The sequence below is a fragment of the Cynocephalus volans genome, chromosome 3 (genome assembly GCF_027409185.1).
Source record: "Cynocephalus volans isolate mCynVol1 chromosome 3, mCynVol1.pri, whole genome shotgun sequence".
NCBI lineage: Eukaryota > Metazoa > Chordata > Mammalia > Dermoptera > Cynocephalidae > Cynocephalus > Cynocephalus volans.
In genome coordinates, this window is record NC_084462.1 from 82,572,603 (window position 1) to 82,592,799 (window position 20,197).

At 32.9% G+C, this 20,197-nt stretch overlaps 2 protein-coding genes across 7 annotated transcripts in view; one reads left to right on the plus strand and one right to left on the minus strand.

The window, feature by feature from the left end:
• Window positions 1–20,197, plus strand: part of MNS1 (meiosis specific nuclear structural 1) — a 131,871-nt gene that overhangs the window by 25,890 nt on the left and 85,784 nt on the right. For 2 of the 5 annotated variants that reach the window (XM_063089082.1, XM_063089083.1), the window contains exons 6-10: window positions 332–548; window positions 651–758; window positions 10,942–11,199; window positions 16,460–16,585; window positions 18,044–18,864. In XM_063089082.1, coding sequence (XP_062945152.1) covers window positions 332–548; window positions 651–758; window positions 10,942–11,199; window positions 16,460–16,585; window positions 18,044–18,136 — 802 coding nt within the window. In that variant the 3' untranslated portion in view covers window positions 18,137–18,864. Of the gene's footprint in view, window positions 1–331; window positions 549–650; window positions 759–10,941; window positions 11,200–16,459; window positions 16,586–18,043; window positions 18,866–20,197 lie in introns of those variants that run through there. The other 3 variants (XM_063089080.1, XM_063089081.1, XM_063089079.1) reach the window with 2 other exon arrangements.
• The window catches only part of TEX9 (testis expressed 9), a 57,769-nt gene continuing 56,537 nt past the window's right edge, over window positions 18,966–20,197 (minus strand). For both annotated transcript variants that reach the window (XM_063089086.1, XM_063089084.1), the window contains 2 exons: window positions 19,644–19,778; window positions 18,966–19,083 (listed from right to left, as the gene is read on the minus strand). In XM_063089086.1, coding sequence (XP_062945156.1) covers window positions 19,006–19,083; window positions 19,644–19,778 — 213 coding nt within the window. In that variant the 3' untranslated portion in view covers window positions 18,966–19,005. The remainder of the gene's footprint in view (window positions 19,084–19,643; window positions 19,779–20,197) is intronic.

Here is a 20,197-nt window from a genome sequence, read left to right on the forward strand (position 1 = left end):
TCTTTTTTTTTTTTTGATAATAGTCAGTCTAACTGGTACGAACAATATCTCAATGTAGTTTTAATTTGCATTTCACTGATGCTTAGTGATATTGAGCATTTTTTCATGTACCTGTTCATCGTTTGTATGTCTTCTTTTGAGAAATGTCTATTCAGCTGGCGTATTTAGTGGCACATAGTAGGCATTCAAAATGTTTATTGCATGAATGAATGAACAAGCAATAAATAGGAAAGGTGTTTTCTCCCACATTATTATCAACAGAAGAAATTACTTTTTAATTTTTTTATATTATTTCTGTTACTGTAAAACTGTATCCATAATTGCTTTTTAGGGAAAGACAACAAAAGTTAGAAAAGATGAATGCAACCCGAAGGTATATAGAAGAGTTTCAGAAACAGCAGGCTCTCTGGAGAAAAAAGAAACGTGAAGAGATGGAAGAAGAAAACAGAAAAATCATAGAATTTGCTAACATGCAGCAGCAAAGAGAAGAAGATCGGATGGCAAAAGTTCAAGAAAATGAGGAAAAAAGGCTACATCTTCAGAATGCGGTATTAAAATAACCACTTCTTTAACACTGGTGAAATTCTGAAATATTAGTTATAGAATTTGGGTCCTAGAAATAAATATTTGTATTTTTAAAAATTTAATAGCTGACTCAGAAGTTGGAAGAAATGCTGCGGCAACGTGAAGATTTGGAACAAGTGCGACAAGAATTATACCAGGAAGAACAAGCTGAAATATATGAGAGAAAACTAAAAGTAAGTTTTGAACTTTGAAAGAATAATTAACATAGAGAAGAATATGATTTTTAGATAAAATAGTAGAAAGGTAATAGATTTAAGTCCAACTGCATTAGTCCATTTCTGTTGCTTATAAAAAGATACCTGAAACTGGGTGATTTATAAAGAAATGAAATTTATCGCTTACAGTTTTGGAGGCTGGGAAGTCCGATGTCTGGGGAACAGTTGGTGAAGGCCTTGGTGGTGGTGACAGTGACTCATTGCAGAAAATGGCAGAGCAGAGAGAGAGAGACTCCTCCTTCATTCTCCTTTTAAAGCCCTCTGAACCACACCCCTGATAACAATTATTAGTCTATTCATTATGGCATGATCCTACAATCTAATCACCTTTTCAAGGGCCCACCTTTCAATTACCATAATAGGATTTACCACACTCTTAACACTGTCACAGTGGGGGGTCAAGTTTTGGGGGGACACTCAATCCAAAGCACCAACCATATTGATAATTATATTATATGTAAATGGTATAAACAGTACAGTTAAAAAGATAAAAATTTTTGAGCTGGATGATAAAGCTGCTTTTAGCAATTTACACACTGCATCATAAAAGGCATGATACAAGTATGTTGTCTACAATAAACACAATTTAAATATGAAGATATAGTTTAAAAGAAAAATGATGGAGGAAGATAAACCATGCAGACACTAATTAAAAGCAAATTGGAATGACTATGTTAATATGAGACAAAGTCATCTTCAAGACGAGGAATTCATGATGATAATAGGGTAAATTCATCTAGAGGATGTAATAGTTCTAAAGGTATATAACTTAAAGAATAAACCTTCCCAATGTATAAAGCAAAACTGACAAAACTGAAAGGACAAATAGACAAATTCATAGATTTGAAAATTTCATTACTCCTTTCTCATTAATGTATAGACTGAGTAATCAGAACCACAGGATATTGTGTTGAACAATATCAACCGACTTGACCTCACATGTAGAGAATACTCCACCAAACAACAGCATAATACAATTTCCACTCAAATACTCATGGAACATTCACCAAGATAGCTCATATTCTAGGACATAAAGTATGTCTCAATAAATTTACAAGGTTTTAAAGCATACCAAATATGTTTTCTGACTACAATGGAATTAAATTAGAAGTCAGTAATGAAAATGTACCTGCAAAATCCTTACATATATTGTAATTAAATAATATACTTCTAAGTAAGCAATGAGCAAAGAAAAAAATCATAATGGAAATTAGAAAAATATTTCAAGTTGAATGATAATTAAAAAAACAACATATCAAAATATTATAAGCTAAGCTAAAGTAGTGCTTAGAAGGAAGTTTATATCTTTAAATGTGTATATTAGAAAAGAAGAATGGTTTAAAATTAATGATCTTATGTTTACATAAAAACTTGTACATAAATGTTGATAGCAGCATTATTCATAATTGCCAAAAAGCAGAAATAATCCAAATATCCAAAAGCTGATGAATGAAGATACATAACATAGTATTTCCATGTAGTAGAATGTTATTCAGTCATAAAAAGAATGAAGTACAGTACTGATACATGCTAAACCATGGATGAATCTTTAATTATATCTTAATTAAAAATAAAATGCCTGAAGAATGTTATATAAATGGGATCAAACAGTGTATAACTTTTAGATTGGCTTTTTTCACAGCATAATTCTCTGGAGATTCATCGAAGTTGTTGCTTGTGTCAATGATTTGTTTCTTTTTATTGCCAAATAGCATTCCTTTGGTATGTATGTACCAGTTTATTTAACCATTCACCCATTAAAGGTCATCTGGAATGTTTCCAATTTTTTGGCTCTTAAAAATAAATCTGCTGTAATCATTCAGTTGTAGGTTTCTGTATAAGCATAAATTTTTGTTTCTTTGTGATAAATACTCGAGTACATTAGCTGGGTTTTGCGGCAATTATATGTTACTTTTATAACAAACTGCCAAACTGTTTTCCAGAATGGCTGTACCATTTAACATTCCACCAGCAGTGTGTGATGATGCAGTTTCTCTACGTTCCCACCAGCATTTGGTGTTGCCATTATTTTTTATTTTAGACATTTTTAATAGCTATGTAGTGATACCTCACTGTAGTTTTATTTTGCGTTTCCCTGATGGCTAATTGATGCTGAACATCTTTTCACGTGTTTATTTGCTGTTCTCTTTGGTGTAATATCCTCTTCAGAGAAGTATTTCTTCATGTCTTTTGCTGATTTTTAATTGGGTTGTTTGTTCATTTATTGTTGGGTTTTGAGAGTTCTTTGTATATTCTAGATACTAGTCCTTTGTCAGATGGATGGGTTGCAAATATTTTCTTCTAGTCTGTAGCTTTTTTTTTTCATGCTCTTAACATGGTCTTTCTCAGAGCAGATGTTTTCAGTTTTATGAAGTCCAGTTTGTCAATTTTTCCTTTTATGGATCATGCTGTTAGTGCCAACTCTAGGAACACTTTGCCTAGATCCTGAAGAATAATTCCTCTTTTTTTTTTTTTTTAAACATTTTACAGTTAAGCCTGTGATCCATTTTCAGTTAAATTTTTGTACGAGATATGAGACTAAGGTCAAAGTAGTTTTTACCATTGAATGTCCAATCTTTCCACACCATTTGTTGAATCAACTTAAACAACTTAACAATAACCCACAACGCTCGGACCAACTCACACCATTTGTTGAAATGACTCTTTCTCCAGCACTGAATTGTTTTTGCACCTTTATTAAAACACAATTGGTCATTGTATTAGTCTGTTTCTGTTGCTTATAACAACATACTTGGAACCGGGTAATTTATAAGAAAACAAAATTTATTGCTTACAGTTTCAGTAGCTAGGAAGTGCAAAATCCAGGGAACACATCTGATGAAGGCTTTCTTTGGCAGTGACTTCAGTGACAGCAGGGTATCACATTGCGAAAATGGTGGAGCAGAGAGAGAGAGACAGACTCTCTTCTCTCTTCATTTAAAGCACTCAGAACCATGCCCCTGACCACCATTTTTAATCAATTCACTACTGCACAGTTCTACAATCTAATCACCTCTTCAAGGCTCCACCTTTCAATTATCATAATAGGATTTCCCACCCCCTTAATGGTCACAGTGGGGGCCAAGTTTCTAATACATAAAACTTGGGGGACATAATTCAAGCTGCAGGAAGTTTGGGGGGGGAACATAATTCAGTCCACTATAGTCATATTTGTATGAATCTCTTCCTGGAATCTCTATTTTGTTTTGTAGATTTATGTATTTGTTCGTTCAACCATACCACACAGTTTTGATTATAGCTGCTATATGTCTTCAAAATTGTTTTAGCTATTTCTAGTTCCATATATGAATATACTTTCCATATAAATTTTAGAACAATCTTGTCTATCTACAAATAATCTTGTTGGGATTTTAATAGGAATTGCCTTACATCTGAATATCAATTTGGGAAGAGTTGACTTGTTCACTGTACTAAGTTTTCTAGTCCATGAGTACAGCAGGACTCTCCCTTTATTTAAATCTTTGGATTTTTCATCAGTGTTCTAGAGTTTTCAGCATACAAATCCTGTACATGTTTTATTAGATTTACCTCTAAGTATTTTATTTTTTGAACAATTGTCAAGGAATTTTAGTTCAATTTTGATGTCCATGTACTCAGTAGTGAATTGATTTATGTTTATCTTATATCTCACGACCTTGCTGAGTTTACTTATTAGCTATAGGAATTTTTTTTCTTACATAGTTGGCCATGTCTTCTGCAAATAGGGACAGTTTATTTCTTCCTATTCTACCTGTATACCTTTTTTTTTTTTTCTTGCTTTATGCACTGGCTAAAACTTCCAGCGCCAGTGGCTAGCACTGTGTTGACTAAGAGGGATAAGAGTAGACATCACCCTTCCTGTTGCTGATCTTAGGGGGAAAGCATTCAGTCTTTTACCATAAAGTAAAATATTAATTGTAGGTTTTTTATAGATGCCTTTTATCAGGTTGAGGAAGTTCTCTTCTATACCTGTTTCTCTGAGGGTGTTTATCATGAAGGGGCATTAAATTTTGTCAAATGCTTTTTCTACGTCTGTGGTTCATGTGCTTTTTCTTCTTTAGCTTGGTGGATTATATTGATTGATTTTTGAATACTAAACCAATCTTACATCCCTACAATAAACCCCACTTGGTCATGGTGAATAATTCTTTTAATGTATGAGGGGTACTTCAAAAAGTTTGTGGAAAAATGGAATTCAAAGATAATACGAATCTTTCCATGAACTTTTTGAAGACGCTTCATATGGCTGAATTCTATTTTCTAATATTGTGTTAAGGATTTTTGCATCCATATTCGTGAGGAATATTGGTCTGTAGTTTTTAAATACTGGTATCAGGGTAATACTATCTTCATAAAATCAATGGGAAAATATTCTTTCCTTTTCTATTTTCTGGAAGAGATTTATGGAATTGGCATTAATTCTTTAAGTGTTTGGTGGAATTTTCTAGTGAAACCAACTTGACTTTGAGTTTTAAATTATTAATTCAATATTCCTAATAGTTACAGGGCAATTCAAATTATCTTATTTCATATTTGGTGAGTTTTGGTAGCTTGTGTTTCTCAAAGAATCAATCCATTTTGTCTAGATTGTCAAATTTGTGTGTGTAGAATTATTTGTAGTATTCCCTTATCCTTTTGATGTCTGTAGGATCTCTAGTGATATCTCATGTTTCATTCCTGATACTGGTAATTTGTTTATTTTGGAGGTCAGTCTTGTTAAAGTTCTGTCAATTTCACTGATTTTATTTTTTTAAAGATCCAGCCTTTTGTTTCATTGGTATGGTTGATTGGTTTTTCATTTTTAGTTTCATGGATTTCTGCTCTTTATATTCTTCTCCTGCTTGTTTTGGGTTTACTTTGCTTCTCTTTTTATAGGTCCTTGAGGTGGAAGCTTAGGTTATTGATTTGAGACAATTCCTACGTGCATGCATCTAGCGCATTTTCCTGAGTGTGTACATTTAGTCCCTCAGTACTGCTTTAGTTGCATCTCACAAATTTTGCTGTCTTATTTTCATTTTCATTAAATGCAATGTGTTTGTTTTCCTTGAGACTTCCTCTTTGACCCATGAATTATTTAGAAATGTGTTGCTGAGTTCCCAAATGTCCAGAGATTTTCCTGTTATCTGTTTGTTATTGATTTCTAGTTTGATTCCATTGCGGTCAGACAGCACACTCAGTTTGATTTCAATTTCTTTAAATTTGTTCTGTGAGCACTTGAAAAGAATGTATAATCTGCTGTTGCTGGGTGAAATGTTCTGTAAATGTTGATTAGATACCATTGCTTGATGGTGTTGCTGAGCTTTTCCATCCTTGCTGGTTTTCTTTCTAGTTGTTTTGTCAATTGTTGAGAGAGAGGTTGTTGAAGTTTCTGCCCATAATTGTGGATTTGTGTATTTCTCCTTTCAGTTATATCAGTGTTTTTTTTTAATGGAAGTAAAAATTTGCATAACATAAAATTTAATATTTGAACCATCTCAAGTTCAATTCACTGGTAATTAGTGCATTCACAATGTTGTGCAACCATCACCTCTACCTATTTCAAAACATTTTTATTATTCCAAAAAGATACTTGCACCCATCCCCTACTCCCCTAGCCACTGACAACTGCTAATCTGCTTTCTGTCTTAATGGATTTGGCTACTCTGGATATTTCATATATTGGGATCATACAATATATGGCCTTTCGTGTCTGGCTTTTTTCCTTTAGCATAATGTTTTCGAGGTTCATTCATGTTGTAGCATGTATCAGTAATTCATTCCTTTTCTTGTCTGAATAATATTTCATTATATGGATATATATCATATTTTGTTTTTCCATTCAACAGCTAATAGATGTTTGGTTTGTTTCTATCGTTTGGCAATGTAATTATTGTTGCTGTGAACATTTGTGTACAAATTTTTGTTTGAATATCTTTTAAAAGTTATTTGGGGTATATACGTAGCAGTGGAATTGCTGGGTCATGTGGTAATTTTGTGTTTTATTTTTGAGAAACTGCCCAACTGTTTTCCACAAAGGCTGTACCATTTTACATTCCCACTACCAATGCATGAGGAGGTTCTAATCTCTCTGTATCCTTGCCAGCACTTGCTATTTTTCACCATATTATACACAAAAATTAACTCAAAATGGGTCCCAGATATAAACAGAAAAACCTGAAACTACAAAATTTCTAGAAGAAAATGGGAGAAAGTCTTCATGAACTTGGGAATGGCAAAGATAGGATATAAAATGCATGAGCCATAAGGGAAAAAGTTTACAAATTGGACTTGGTTGGGGAAAAAAAATAAATTGGGCTTTATCAAAATTAATAACTTTCTAACATCGTTAGGATAACAAAAATTCAAGCCATGATCTGGGAGAGAGTATTTTCTATATATATATCTTACAAAGAACTTTTATCCAGAATATATAAAGAACACTTATAACTTGATATTGGAATATGAAGAACCTACTTTTTTTTTCAGTGAATAAAAGGTTTGAACAGATACTTCACAAAACAAGATAAATGAATAGACATGTATGTAATAAATAGTAGCTAGTGCTACTATTATTTTTAATGTTTTTCTGCTATATCAGAACAGATCCTTTTTTTTGGATACACTGTTTCATCAATGAGGAGGAAATAGATACCATGTAATTTTTATATCAAAACCTATTGCATGTATATTCTCAATGGTTAGCCACGTATAGGAATATACAATAAAATGAATACAGACCTTTTTAGAGATATCTTAATGTAATCTACTTATATATATCTAATATATATATATATATACCTAATATCTACTTATATATACCTAATATCAAATTACCCTGAAAAGTTAAGAATAAAATGATGAATGAAGACATAGCAGGTATATATGAACAAATGGGAAGCAGTTCGGTAGGGTTATGACTAGATAAGTGGAACATCAAATGAATCCCAGGTATCACAGATAAAAGATATAATTGATAATGAAGGTGTAACAATAAACAATCTTCCATGTAATGTTGCATTAAAATAAATAATTTTTAAAATTATTAGAAATCTAAAGGAAATTTATCTGAATATGCAAGGGGGAAAGGGTGTTTAACACACCACTAGAAATTAGTAAGAAATATTTTAACCTAACTGAAAATCTAAAAACATTCTTCTCAATTATTATTGGTTGAAAATTTACAGCTATTTAGAGAATGAGATGACTAACATATCAAAATTGATCAGATTTTATAAAACTGATCTCAGAGATAATTACTTATTAAATGAGAAATTTAATTAAATTATTAAATTTATTAAATTATTAGAGAAATGTTTTAGAAAAAAATTACATACGCAGTCAACCCAGTAACTTAGAAAGTAATACAAATTGAAGTATAAGGCAACAATGTGGAAAGAAATACTAGAGGTTACAAGTGGTAATTAGTAAAAATCAAGAAAACACACTAGATTAATTAATCCAGTTGCTTAATATTGGGGAAAAAAACAAAAGCAGTTTACTCTGGAAAAACATAAGAAAGAAAAAGTGAAAACAAAATTTGAAGGAATCAATGGTCTATAAAGGGAAATACAGAGAAGATTAGAAAAACAATGAGAGGTTGTTTGCCGTATATTGATAAAATGTGAAAAATCTCCATGGCACAACTTTCTGAGTAAAAAATATAGTAATTTCAAAAAATGTAGAAAAATCAGGCAAAATAAGATTATTAAGGTTACAAGGGCACTTCAAAAAGTTCATGGAAAGATTTGTATTATCTTTTAATTCCATCTTCCCACAAACTTTTTGAAGTACCGTTGAATCTCCTATATCAAAAGCCTTCTGTGCCCGGCCTCCCATCCTCTCAGCCTCACCTCTGATTCCAGTGGCAGCTGTGGAGAACATTTGTGAGGGCTTACACTGACTCTGTGCTGACAGCTTCCTGAAGTGTGGGAGTATGGGTGGGAGCAGGGAGTTAACATCCTCTGCGGCATCTCTAAACCAAGATTGGACAGGAACTAATGGATAAATGCTTCTTCCTGTCCACCCTTAGGAAGGTCCTGGGAGCACTGTGCATTCCTTGCAAGGTCCTAGCAGGAGTGAGCCTCATGTGCCCACAGTGGTAACCAGCTCAGTGATGCACGCTTGTGTTGGTTTTTCTTCCTTCCCTGTTTCACTCTGCTTGTCCTTCATTGCTGTTTCCTGGGATTACCTCCCCAGTGAAGTATCTGTATACACAAGTCTTTGTTTAAGGCTATGCTTCCAGAGGAGAACCCAGATTAAGATACCCTAAAGGTTTCCAGGCTTGGAGTGGTTTTACACCAAATTATTTAAAAATTTCAATTAACAGCTCTTTCTAAAACCATATAGTGGGTTTTAGAACATAGAAAAGAGTAGAAAAATTATGCAGTTCATATTATATAACTAGCATAATCCTGATCCAGACCTACGAAAGAGTACATGAACACTTTTGTAGTTGAAAAAATATAATGAATGGTGTTTGTTTTGCCAATCATTTCCTGTGTTTTAGCCGGATATCTTCACCATTGGATTAAACTAAAATTCCTATGGGAGATGGATGCCAAGAAATGTCAACAGTTCATATAGAGTTCAATATGAATTACACATCTGTTTTCAAAATATTATGATTAGCTCTAGAAGAATTCAAAACTAAATGAGACAGTATCTCTGCCTCCAGTGAGCCTTTTGACTTGTATATAATACATAGCAAATAAACACAAAATATATATATTATCAAAACACGATGTGCCCAGCATCCCAAAGGAAAATAAGATATGCCCTCTAGGAATTTATTTTCAGTGAGAAGATAAGTCATATACACTTGAAATAAGATTAAGTGATGAAAAAAATTAAATACTATTTAGTTAAAAGGCTGGAGAGATGGGTATGAGTCCTAGTGCTTGGAGAAGAGTTTATGGAGGAGATAGCATTTGAAAGGGAATTAGATGAGGATAATTAGAAGAAGAGGTTGACTCAATATAGAATATAATGAACAAAGTTGATATAGCTGATGCTGCAGATTGGCTCACTTAACACCCACTCCTACAGCTGCCTCCCCCCGCCCTTTTAAAACTTGTCTTATTATTTCATAAAGACTATAAAGTTAAAACTATATTTCTCTTTTTTAGCTAGGGTTTTTTTTAAAGGAATTTATTTTTTAATTGAAATGTATTGATTGTACATATTTACGGGGTACAGAGTTACATTTTAATACATGTATACAGTGTGCAATGGTCAAATCAAGGTAGTTAGCATATTCATCACTGCAAAATTTATCATTTCTTTGCAGTGAAAACATTTGAGCACTTCTCTTCTAGCCATTTGAGAACATACAATAAATTATTGTCAATTATGGATACCTATCACTATTGTACATCACCAGAACTTTTTTCCTATCATCTAGCTGGATTTAAAGTTTACATTAGTCCTAACTGAATAGATAGTTGATAGAGCAAGAACAGTAAAATATTATTGGTATAATTGAGGTGTTAGGTATATGGGTGATCACTGTAAAATTCTTTGTATTTTTTGATATGCTTGATATTTTTTATTAAAAAAATGTTTGGAAAATAAAAGCTTATAGAAAAGGACTTTATCTGCTCCAAGTAAATTTGAATTTCCCTGAAACGTTCTGATTGTCATTGCTAAATTATAGTTTTTATATTTTAGAGAATTTTGGAGAATGGAAGGAGTATTAGAAGACTAGAGATGAGTAAATGCAGCTATGATTTCATAAAGGGAAGAAGTTGGAAACTAAAAAATATTTATCAGTGGTTTGGACAGCTGTTTGAAGCAAGATTGTAAAATGATTCATTGTTGGTATGAATTTCATAGACCTCAGATTATTAAACTCAGGTGTGCAAAAAAAGTCTTTATATCAGCTCTTTAGTTATGTGTTAACTCTCAGTACAGAAACAAGATAGCAAATGCATACAAGTTAAAATTTAAAAATAAATAATAGAAGTTGGATAAAGGTAACATGTCCTTTATCCAGCTGGTTTTAAAAGGATAGGGCAAAGAGTTATCATGAAAAGGCTTAATTTTTCAGTTTGTATAATTTCATATTGTAATGCTAAGCTTAACAAAACTCCATTCCACCCTTTCTTTATAAGTCTGATGTAAGGAAATGGTTACTGAGTTAACTGTTAGCTGTATTGTTGTTTAGGAAGAAGCAGAAGAGAAATTGAGAAAGCAAAGAGAGATGAAGCAAGATTTTGAAGAACAAATGGCCTTGAAGGAACTAATACTACAGGCTGCAAAAGAGGAAGAGGAGATCTTTAGAAAAACTATGCTAGCTAAATTTGCTGAGGATGATCGAATTGAATTAATGAATGCTCAGAAACAAAGAATGAAGCAACTGGAACATAGGAGGGCTGTGGAAAAACTTATTGAAGAGCGTCGTGACCAGTTCCTTGCAGACAAAGTAAGAAAAATATTTTTTTTGTCACTGAGCAGCAGCTGACTCATCTGTTCATCCGCTAAACTTTTACTGAGACTTTTATGTGCCAGATGATGTTAGGTATTTGTTTACTAATCATGTGATACATAAATTTTCTGACCAATCATTTATTAATGCATCTAGAAAATATTTATGCTTTCTATGTGCTAAACATCGATTGGTGTTGGGAACATAAAGGTAAATACAACTAAGTACATGTCATCTATGAATTTATGGTCTTGGTTAAGAAAAAAATTATAAAGATATGTCATGTCTTTGTGATAATAATTATGCAGGTATGGACGTGTTAGTTTGGCAGAGAGAAGATGGATCATGAATACCCTGGATGCTATTCTTAAAAGGTGAACTTTTTCTAAGGAGAGCCAGTGAAGAATTAGGAAAGCTATCTGTTAAGATCTACATTTTGAAAGACAACTCAAGTTGTAGAATTCAGGGGAGATGTGAGAGGAGTAAGACTGTAGATGGGGAGACCAGTAAGAAAGTTATTCCAACAATCCCAGTGATAAGTGGTGAAACACATGCAAACGGAGAAGGGATCTATCTGAGAGATGTTGATAATATAGAATTGATGGGGCTTGGTGACCAGTTAGATCTGGCGAGATGAGAGAAGACTTAAGGCTGCTACTAATAATAAGTAATACTATTATTTTGCCTTTAATGAGTGAGTGATGTTCTAAAGAAAGAGTATGTAGAAAGAAAAATGGATTTTGAGTGGGTATATAATTCCATTTTATCCACATTGATTTTCAGGCCAAGGGGAAGATTTCTAGTTGGAAATGTGGATTTAAGAGTTGGAGAGGGAACTAGGTTTGTGACTTTCGACACACTGATTTATCTGTTTATGTTTCATCCATAAAACTGAAGTAATATTGATATAATATCTCACTAAATTGTTGTGCTTTAAGAACCAAGTGAGATAATGTATAAGTGTTTTGAAAAGATAAAAAGTTCTAAATATGAAGAGTACAGTTTAGATATATGGTAAATATTTTTTAAGTAATAATAGAAGTGATATTAATAGTAACTAACATTTATTGAGCATTTCTATATGTCATTCACTATTCTAATCTCATTACAAGCAAAGTAGTAAATTTTAACTTTCAGCCCTTTGAGTTACGTGCTACTACCATCTCCATTTTAAAGGTGTGGAACTGAGGCATAGAGAAATTATGTATATTGCCCAAGGCAATTAAGTCACAGTAAATAAGTGGCAGAGCTAGGTTTAATAAATTAATATCATTATGCTGATCTTTTCCTTCATGGGTGGACAAAAAGAATTCCCAGGCTATTTTGTAATCAACAGATACTGACCTGCTAGACGTTCAGCTGTGTATTGGTGAGGGAACCAAAACAAACAAAAGCTCATTCTGGTAGCTTCTGATCTAGTACAGAAAGTAGGGTATAGAAACCCAAGAGACTGGATAATGTATAAAACTCCATGATATACTAAGAATATAATTCTTAAATTGTACAATATAAACATTTATAGAATTTGGTAGTGTGTAATTTACTAACTGTGCAATACATTTATGGCAGAACTGTGTGGATTCACCTGGAAATACATGAGAGAATAAAAGGAGACAGGGAAAGCTATTCTGAATTGGCAGCACATGGAATCATACCACCTGGAGAAATTGGAATGATAGGCAGAGTTTAGACATGATACAGTAGGAAGTTCATTAATATGATACTGAACATAGTATGGTCTTGAACAAGAGGAGAAAATAGTAATTCAGAAGTGAGGTGATGACTTGGAATAGGCTATAAACAGAATAACAGGAGGAGAGAGAATGAGAAGAATTTAAATATTTTTAAAGGAATATGAGACTTGTATGATTTTTTTTTTGACAATATAGGGTAGAGTAGAGGAAGGAGTCAAAATAATTCAAAGATTTCAAATATGAGAAACTTAAGGAATAGAAGTGCTGTTATATTTTGAGTTGGAGCAAAGATCTAATGACTTCAGTTTTAGGCATGTTGAGTTTGAAATAGAAATGCAAGTTGAAAATACCCTGATGGTAGTTGTACAGAAGAGTGAATCTTAGGTTAAGTTTTCTTAGAAATGATTATCTGAGATTAAGTAGCACGGAGAGATTCACGCTATGCTGATTCCTCCAAAGAATATGTTATAATGAGCAACAGTCAGAGGGCCAATGACTGGGGCTTGGAGAACATTCTAGTTTGGGATGTAGGAGGAGGAGAAAAAGCCAATGAAAGGACCAAGAAATGTTTGAAAAGGTAAGAGGATCTGGATGGTATGGTCACAAAAGCAAGAGAGATCAGCTGTGTCTTCTGCCAGCTCCTTAAAGTGCTGGGATACTTGGCATTTGATTTTTAGCCCTCCTTTGTTATCATCCAACTCTTGTCATAATTCTATTGCCATACTTACAGATGCCCAAAGCACATAGTGGGAAATCTTGCGGGTGCCTTGGAATGTAAGTTTCCAAGGGTGTATGTAACCAGACAAAACTTTTCTAATTCCTGTAGCCTGGATCTTGGTTAAAAAGGCAACATATTCACTCGGTTACCCAAGCCCATCACCTTGGAATGATTCCTGGATTTTTTCCCTTTCTCACTTAACGATTTTTGGTCAGCAACCAAAGCCAACTGATTTCACCTCAGCAGTAACTTTTAAATACAGCTTCTCTTCTTTGTAACTTAGTTCAGACATTCAATGGCATTCCCGTAGACTACTGAAATTGTCTTCTAATTGGTCTCCTTGTAACACTACTCCATCTGCCACCAGTTACCATTGTTTTAAAAAAATCTCATTATGTCTCCCTCCTGCCTAATCCTCAGTGCACTTCTGCAGCATAAAATCTCAATTCCTTAGCTTTCATATAAACCAATCTAACTCTAGCCTTTAAGGGAGATAATTATTAATAAAGCACCTACACTTTGCTTGGCATGTGGTAAATACTTTATAAGTGTTTGTGGAATCAATGAAGGTGATCAGTTGTATCAGTCAGAGCACAGTAATCAAGAAGGGAGAAAATTAAAAGGCTTTTGGAATTGACCAGAAGACTTTGAATGCTCTTTCCATACAGAAAAGTAGAACCAGTGATTGACTGTCTCATGGTGTACAGAGCCAATCAGAAAGCTTCTAGAAAAGTTAGCAAGACCGCTATAAATTGAAGTCAGATAAAACCACCTAATGCATAGATGCTTGAGCAAACAGTATGTCTTAATTTTAAAAAAAATTATAAACGTTCCCAATATGAAGTTGTGGGCTTAGCTTTAAGATTCAGTAAGATTGGGCAACATTTTTGTTGTGGCCCCAAGGCAAGGACAGATCTTCGTGATAATAAAATTCATTAATTCACTCCATTACATAAATCTTTAAGGCTCTGTTTTTTAAATTTCAGAGATTTCAGAGTTTCATAAATAGATATCTATATGGTGAGACGAAATCTGAAACATCCCAGATCAGAATTTGTCCTGAGTGGATAAATTGTTTTCATAACCTTTTGAACCGTTTACCCTAATTTACTATAATTTTTTTTTTTTTTTAAGGATAAACATTTAATGTGGCTTACCACATCCTAAGAAGGGAAACCCTGCATTATGCCTAAATTAGAGACTCTACATCATTGAACAAAAATCTAACAAGTGTGCTTTCCCTGGAACATTACAAAACTTTCTGGCATCTATATATCTATATAAGGAATGGATCAATTAGGATTAGGTTTGGCTGCAAATATAGGGTCTCAAATTAACAGTAGCTTAGTAGATAGTTTACTGTTCTCTAACATGAAAGTTCAGGGCTGGAATGGAGGCTCTGTTCCGTAGCCTACAGGAACTCAGGCTCCTTGTAGCTTTTCACTATGGCATCTATAGGTATAAGTCTTCATCTTCATACTCTAAGTTGGATCGTCAGCCTTCACATCTGTGTTTCAAGCAGCAGAGAGAAGTGAAGAAGGGATAAAGAGTGTACATAGAAAGACTCCTGGAAGCTGCCATGTGACACTTTCGCTTATACTCCACTGGCCAAAACCTAGTCCTTTTGTGACCACACCTAGCTGTAAGGGAAGCCTTAGAAATGTAGTCTCAAAAAAAGGAAAAAAAAAATTCAGGCATAATGATTCCATGACAGACTCTATTATCCTATTTCATCTTAGAGATAAAATAATTAAGAGCAGTTCAACCCTTTGATTCAGAAGCAAGAACCATCATTGGGTGAGAATGTAAGATTTTTCTCAATTAGCTATCAATGCTGTTTCTTATTTTGTAACAAAAAACACATCTAATATTAAAAATATTTTCATGAGAAGCAGTTCTAGTTTTAAGTTGCATCAGATATGGCTATGTCCTAGCATCATTCTTTACTTTTATTCACTAACTTTGAAGAGTTAATGGTTTATATAGAAGCTTGCCTCCCCCATTGTAGCAAAAAAGACAAACGTCCTCCTTTGTGGTTTACATGTCTTTGACAAGGAGTGGACTGAAGAAGTAGTGACTCCAGTTAACTAATTATTTCAAGGAGAAAGCTTAGCATTACTACTACTTTAAAGGAACTCTTGGCAGGAGTTCATCACTATTTGAATGTTCTGCCTTTAGTATCCTTTCCCATTCAATAGGTTTATTTGGAAACAATTCCATAAGAGTTCTTTTAAGTGCTAAAACTTTAAGCTAATGGCATCTCCTCTATATTATATAGCACAGAATTTTGATGCGATAATCTAAGAGTATTCAGAATTTTTTCTGAGGAATACTCATTCTTCTGCTCGAACTCTTGCTGCCACTCTTGTGCTTCATACAGACTTTGAAAAAAATATATTTTATATAATGAAAATATTTATCCTTTAGATATCCCTATTCTGTTTTATTCACTAATTTTTTGTCTTATACTGTAAACTGTCAACACCTGGCATATGGGAAGCATTCAATAAATATTTATTGAACTTATTAGGAAGTCGCTCCTTAAGATATTTTTTTCCTTGGTAATGAAGACATCTTCCTGAAATTCTTTCTTGCCTCCCTAAAATCCCAGTCATAACAATTGTTCTTATAATTTTAAAGGAATAATGATGGTAAAAGATACAAGTATATATATAAAATATATGATATATATAAAATGTATACACTAGTATCTTTTGAACTTACTTAGTGTCATAAATAGTTCATCAGTTTTATCATCTAATTCACTGCGAGAATAGTTTTATTTGTAAACTCAAAAGATTAATGTATTTTGTGTCAGTTAATAAAATCTGATTTACATTTATAGCAACGTGAACTGGAAGAATGGCAGTTGCAGCAAAGAAGACAAGGATGTATTAATGCAATTATTGAAGAAGAAAGGCTAAAACTTCTCAAAGAACATGCTACAAAATTACTAGGATATCTCCCTAAAGTAAGTGAGATTTATCTCAAGATACAAGTTTCATGACCTCTAATAGTGGGAAAAAAACATGGTATTAGGATTTCAGAGGGCCTAGATTTCACTCATTTCTTGCTCTATTCCAAAGCAGCAGTGGGATCTTGACTGGGCATTGAATCTCTCTGGGCCCATTTAAACATCTCTAAAATGACAGAGAGCTGGTCTTGGTGCATTATTAGTAGAGGTATGAACTAGATTTATTGAATTTATATTTTAGAGGTTCTTTTCTCCCCTTTTAGCATAGGGGGTCTAAAACTAAACTACCCTAGAGCAACTGTAATGCTTTGTATACCACAGATGAAAATATATGTGAAAACATTGTTATCAGTCACACCATTAACATGCACATGCTTGAACTGAGTCTGACAGATCTGCTCTATAGTAGGAGCTTACAACTAGGTACTTGGTAACCTTGGTTTTTAAAAGTAATTCCAGAAGATAGTGAATTTTCATGTGTATCTGAGACACATTATGATTATAAATAAAATAAGTTTCATAGGCCACATAAATGTCTAGACTTATATAAATAAAATCACCATCCTTCAGATATAGAAATCATGCCATTTGATATTTTAATTTGGTAGAATTGAGTGCATATTTTGTGTTCAGTCTAGTGCTGAGGAGGGAGAAATATATGAGTAATTATTGCCTGGTCATAGGACCTTATGGTCTAATTGATTAGACAGGATTAATGAATATGAAATGATTGAAATGATATAATAATGATAAAGTCCACAAATAATTGGTAAATTTCATAAAATTGATTATAAATTCTAGGAGAGTCTTTAGGTTTCCATATGGAGGCAGAAAGAGGGCCTAATAAACCTGATATCCAAAATGACCTTTATTCTTTAGGTCCTAATGGTCTCAAATGACATAAATTATTCTTTAAATCCTTTAGATTGCAAGTAAATGTTTAAGTTTAACTTTGTTTTAAAGAGATTTTCGCTGTATACTATAGGGGAAAAGAAAAATAGAAGAGTGAAAAATTTCAAAGGGCTTGCTTAAATGACAACTCTAAACCTGGATTCTTTTCTGCACAATTGAATGTTTGCTGATTAGCCATAAAACTGACACTTGAAGAACCAATCCCATGCATGAATTTAGCAAAGCTCAGTCTCTTTATCCCTGCAGTAGTACTTGTAGTGGTAAAGTAGTAGAGCCCAGATTCCTATGATAAGTTCCTACACTAGAGCTGATAAATCAGGAAATTGGGTCAGTCTAAGAATATTCAGTGTGTATATATATATCAATCAAGTCATAATTATAGGAAAATATTGATTTCTTTTATATAAAAGTTTTATAAATCTGTTGAATAGATTTCATAATCTTGGAGATAACTAACCTCCTGTCTATGTATTGTTAATCTTAAAAACATTTAGTGAGATATTCTGGCATTTAAAAGTAACCCACAAAATATTTTTCTTGTAGGGAGTATTTAAAAAAGAGGATGATATTGATATGCTTGGCGAAGAGTTTAGGAAAGCGTATCAGACAAGGAGTGAAATTTGTGAAGAGAAGTGATATCATCAAGAGTTGGTAAAACCTGGATTCTTTTGTATGTTACCACTAGATGTCAGCATAACTTTTGTTTTACAGTTCAGTGACAGTAGCAATCCATTGTCTATTTGGATTTTCTGAACATCAGAGTATTTCATAATATGTAAAGTTAGATAAAAAATTAATATTTAGCTGTAAAATTACTTTTAGTCAAACTGTTGTCTTTGTACTGGTAATTTGAAGATCTGAATTCTACATCAACACCATACTACAACACTCCATAGAAATACAAGTATATAAATATAGGCCAAACCCAGGAGGCTAATTTCTCCATCTCCATCCTCAGAACAGTATATTTATCTTGATTAATACAGGACTTCTAGCCCAAAGTGAATGCTCTCTCTGTTTTGGCCAGGGAAATAAATATTTAGAATTTTTAAAGCATCTTTTTTTGTCTACTGTAAGGACAGTAAAAGTAAAGAGAGTGAAGAATATCAAAGTGCTTTATTACCTAATGTGCTCAGTTGTCAGATAAACTATCAATCATTTACAAACTAGAGTTGATTATGAGCCTCCAGAACATATTTTCAAGTACAGTTGTAAAATCTCAAAATAAAAAGGGCTAGTGGATCATAAGAAAGATAGCTGAATATAAAGTTAGTCTTTTTACTTTAATTTAGAAAATATTGCCTTTTTCTAATAATTGCATATCAGAGTAATATTTATATCCCCCAAAGGTATACATAGAAGTCTTAGAAATTATTTTGATTTTATAATTGAATATTTTTATTACTTACAAAGAATAAAAATAATTCAGACCATTAAAACTTGTTTAAGTTAAATAGAATGGCTATTCATCACACACCATCACAAAGACTAATCTCATAGAGCATTCATGAATTTCCCCATTCAAGTGCCTTCATAAACTCCTCTTCAGTGAAAGATAGCAGCTTGGCAGCTTCAATATGCAGCTGTTTTTTTTTTAAAAAAAAGTCAATATTATCTGAGTTAGTATTCAGAGTAGACCATGGAACAACAGGAAATTGGTAAAAGTGTGTGGATAATGTGCTATAAAAATATAAGCTTTCTTATAGGAACACATACTCTAATTCCAATAAGCATGATATCTGAAATGGAAATTACATTCAAGGATCAGCCTATAAAATCCTTTTTTTATACAACAATGGTACTGAACCAACCTATTGTTAAGAGAATAATTCAATAATATTGTATTGTAATACCTGACCTTTGCACAAAGGGGGAAAATTCACATCTTCTTATCACCAGGTAGCCCATGTTTAGAGAAATGAACAGTAGTGATTTGGATTCAATGTTCACTGTTTAAGGTTTAAAAATGCAAACAATATCCTAAGATAAGAGTCATTCTTGTATATGATACTCTGGAGTGGGGAATTACCCATACCCGTCCCATTTTCCATGTTGCTAATTAATTTACTTACATGGAAAATATTAAATATTTTAGAAGAAAGGTCCAAGTAATATCTACGACTTAACTTTTAAATAGACTCACCTTCTGCCTTTTTAAAACATCAATTAATTTTAATTGTTTCTTGAACCCTATCATTAATTCTCTTTTCTGTTTTTCAAGCTTCTTGTTTTTTGATTTTAACATTTCAATTTTTTTGTGCTCTTCATTTGCTATATCCTGCAAAAGGAATAAAAAAATCCCATATATTATTTTTTTTTAATATACCATCTTTCAATGGAAGGAATTATAGACTATCATCATATTAGTATTATTTTTAAACAAATATAAATTTTTATAAAAATTTCTTCAGATTACTACATTACTGGAATTTGATCGCTTTTAATTATGCTCAGGTTTCTCCCATTTTAAAAAGTGTTTTATAAATGAAGGCATAGATAAGTAATCAATAGTACGAAGTGACATCCTTGGAAACAACAGCAAGCTGGCTGAGAGCTACATTCAACTAGCTTCTCTCAAGAGCACTTTCCATTCCAGCTCATGGGTTCACAAGGCATAGACCTTAAACAAAAAGTAGTAGTCTTATTGGGCTGAGAAGTGAGAGAGGAGGGCTGCCAAGACAGTGCAGATTTCCAAGT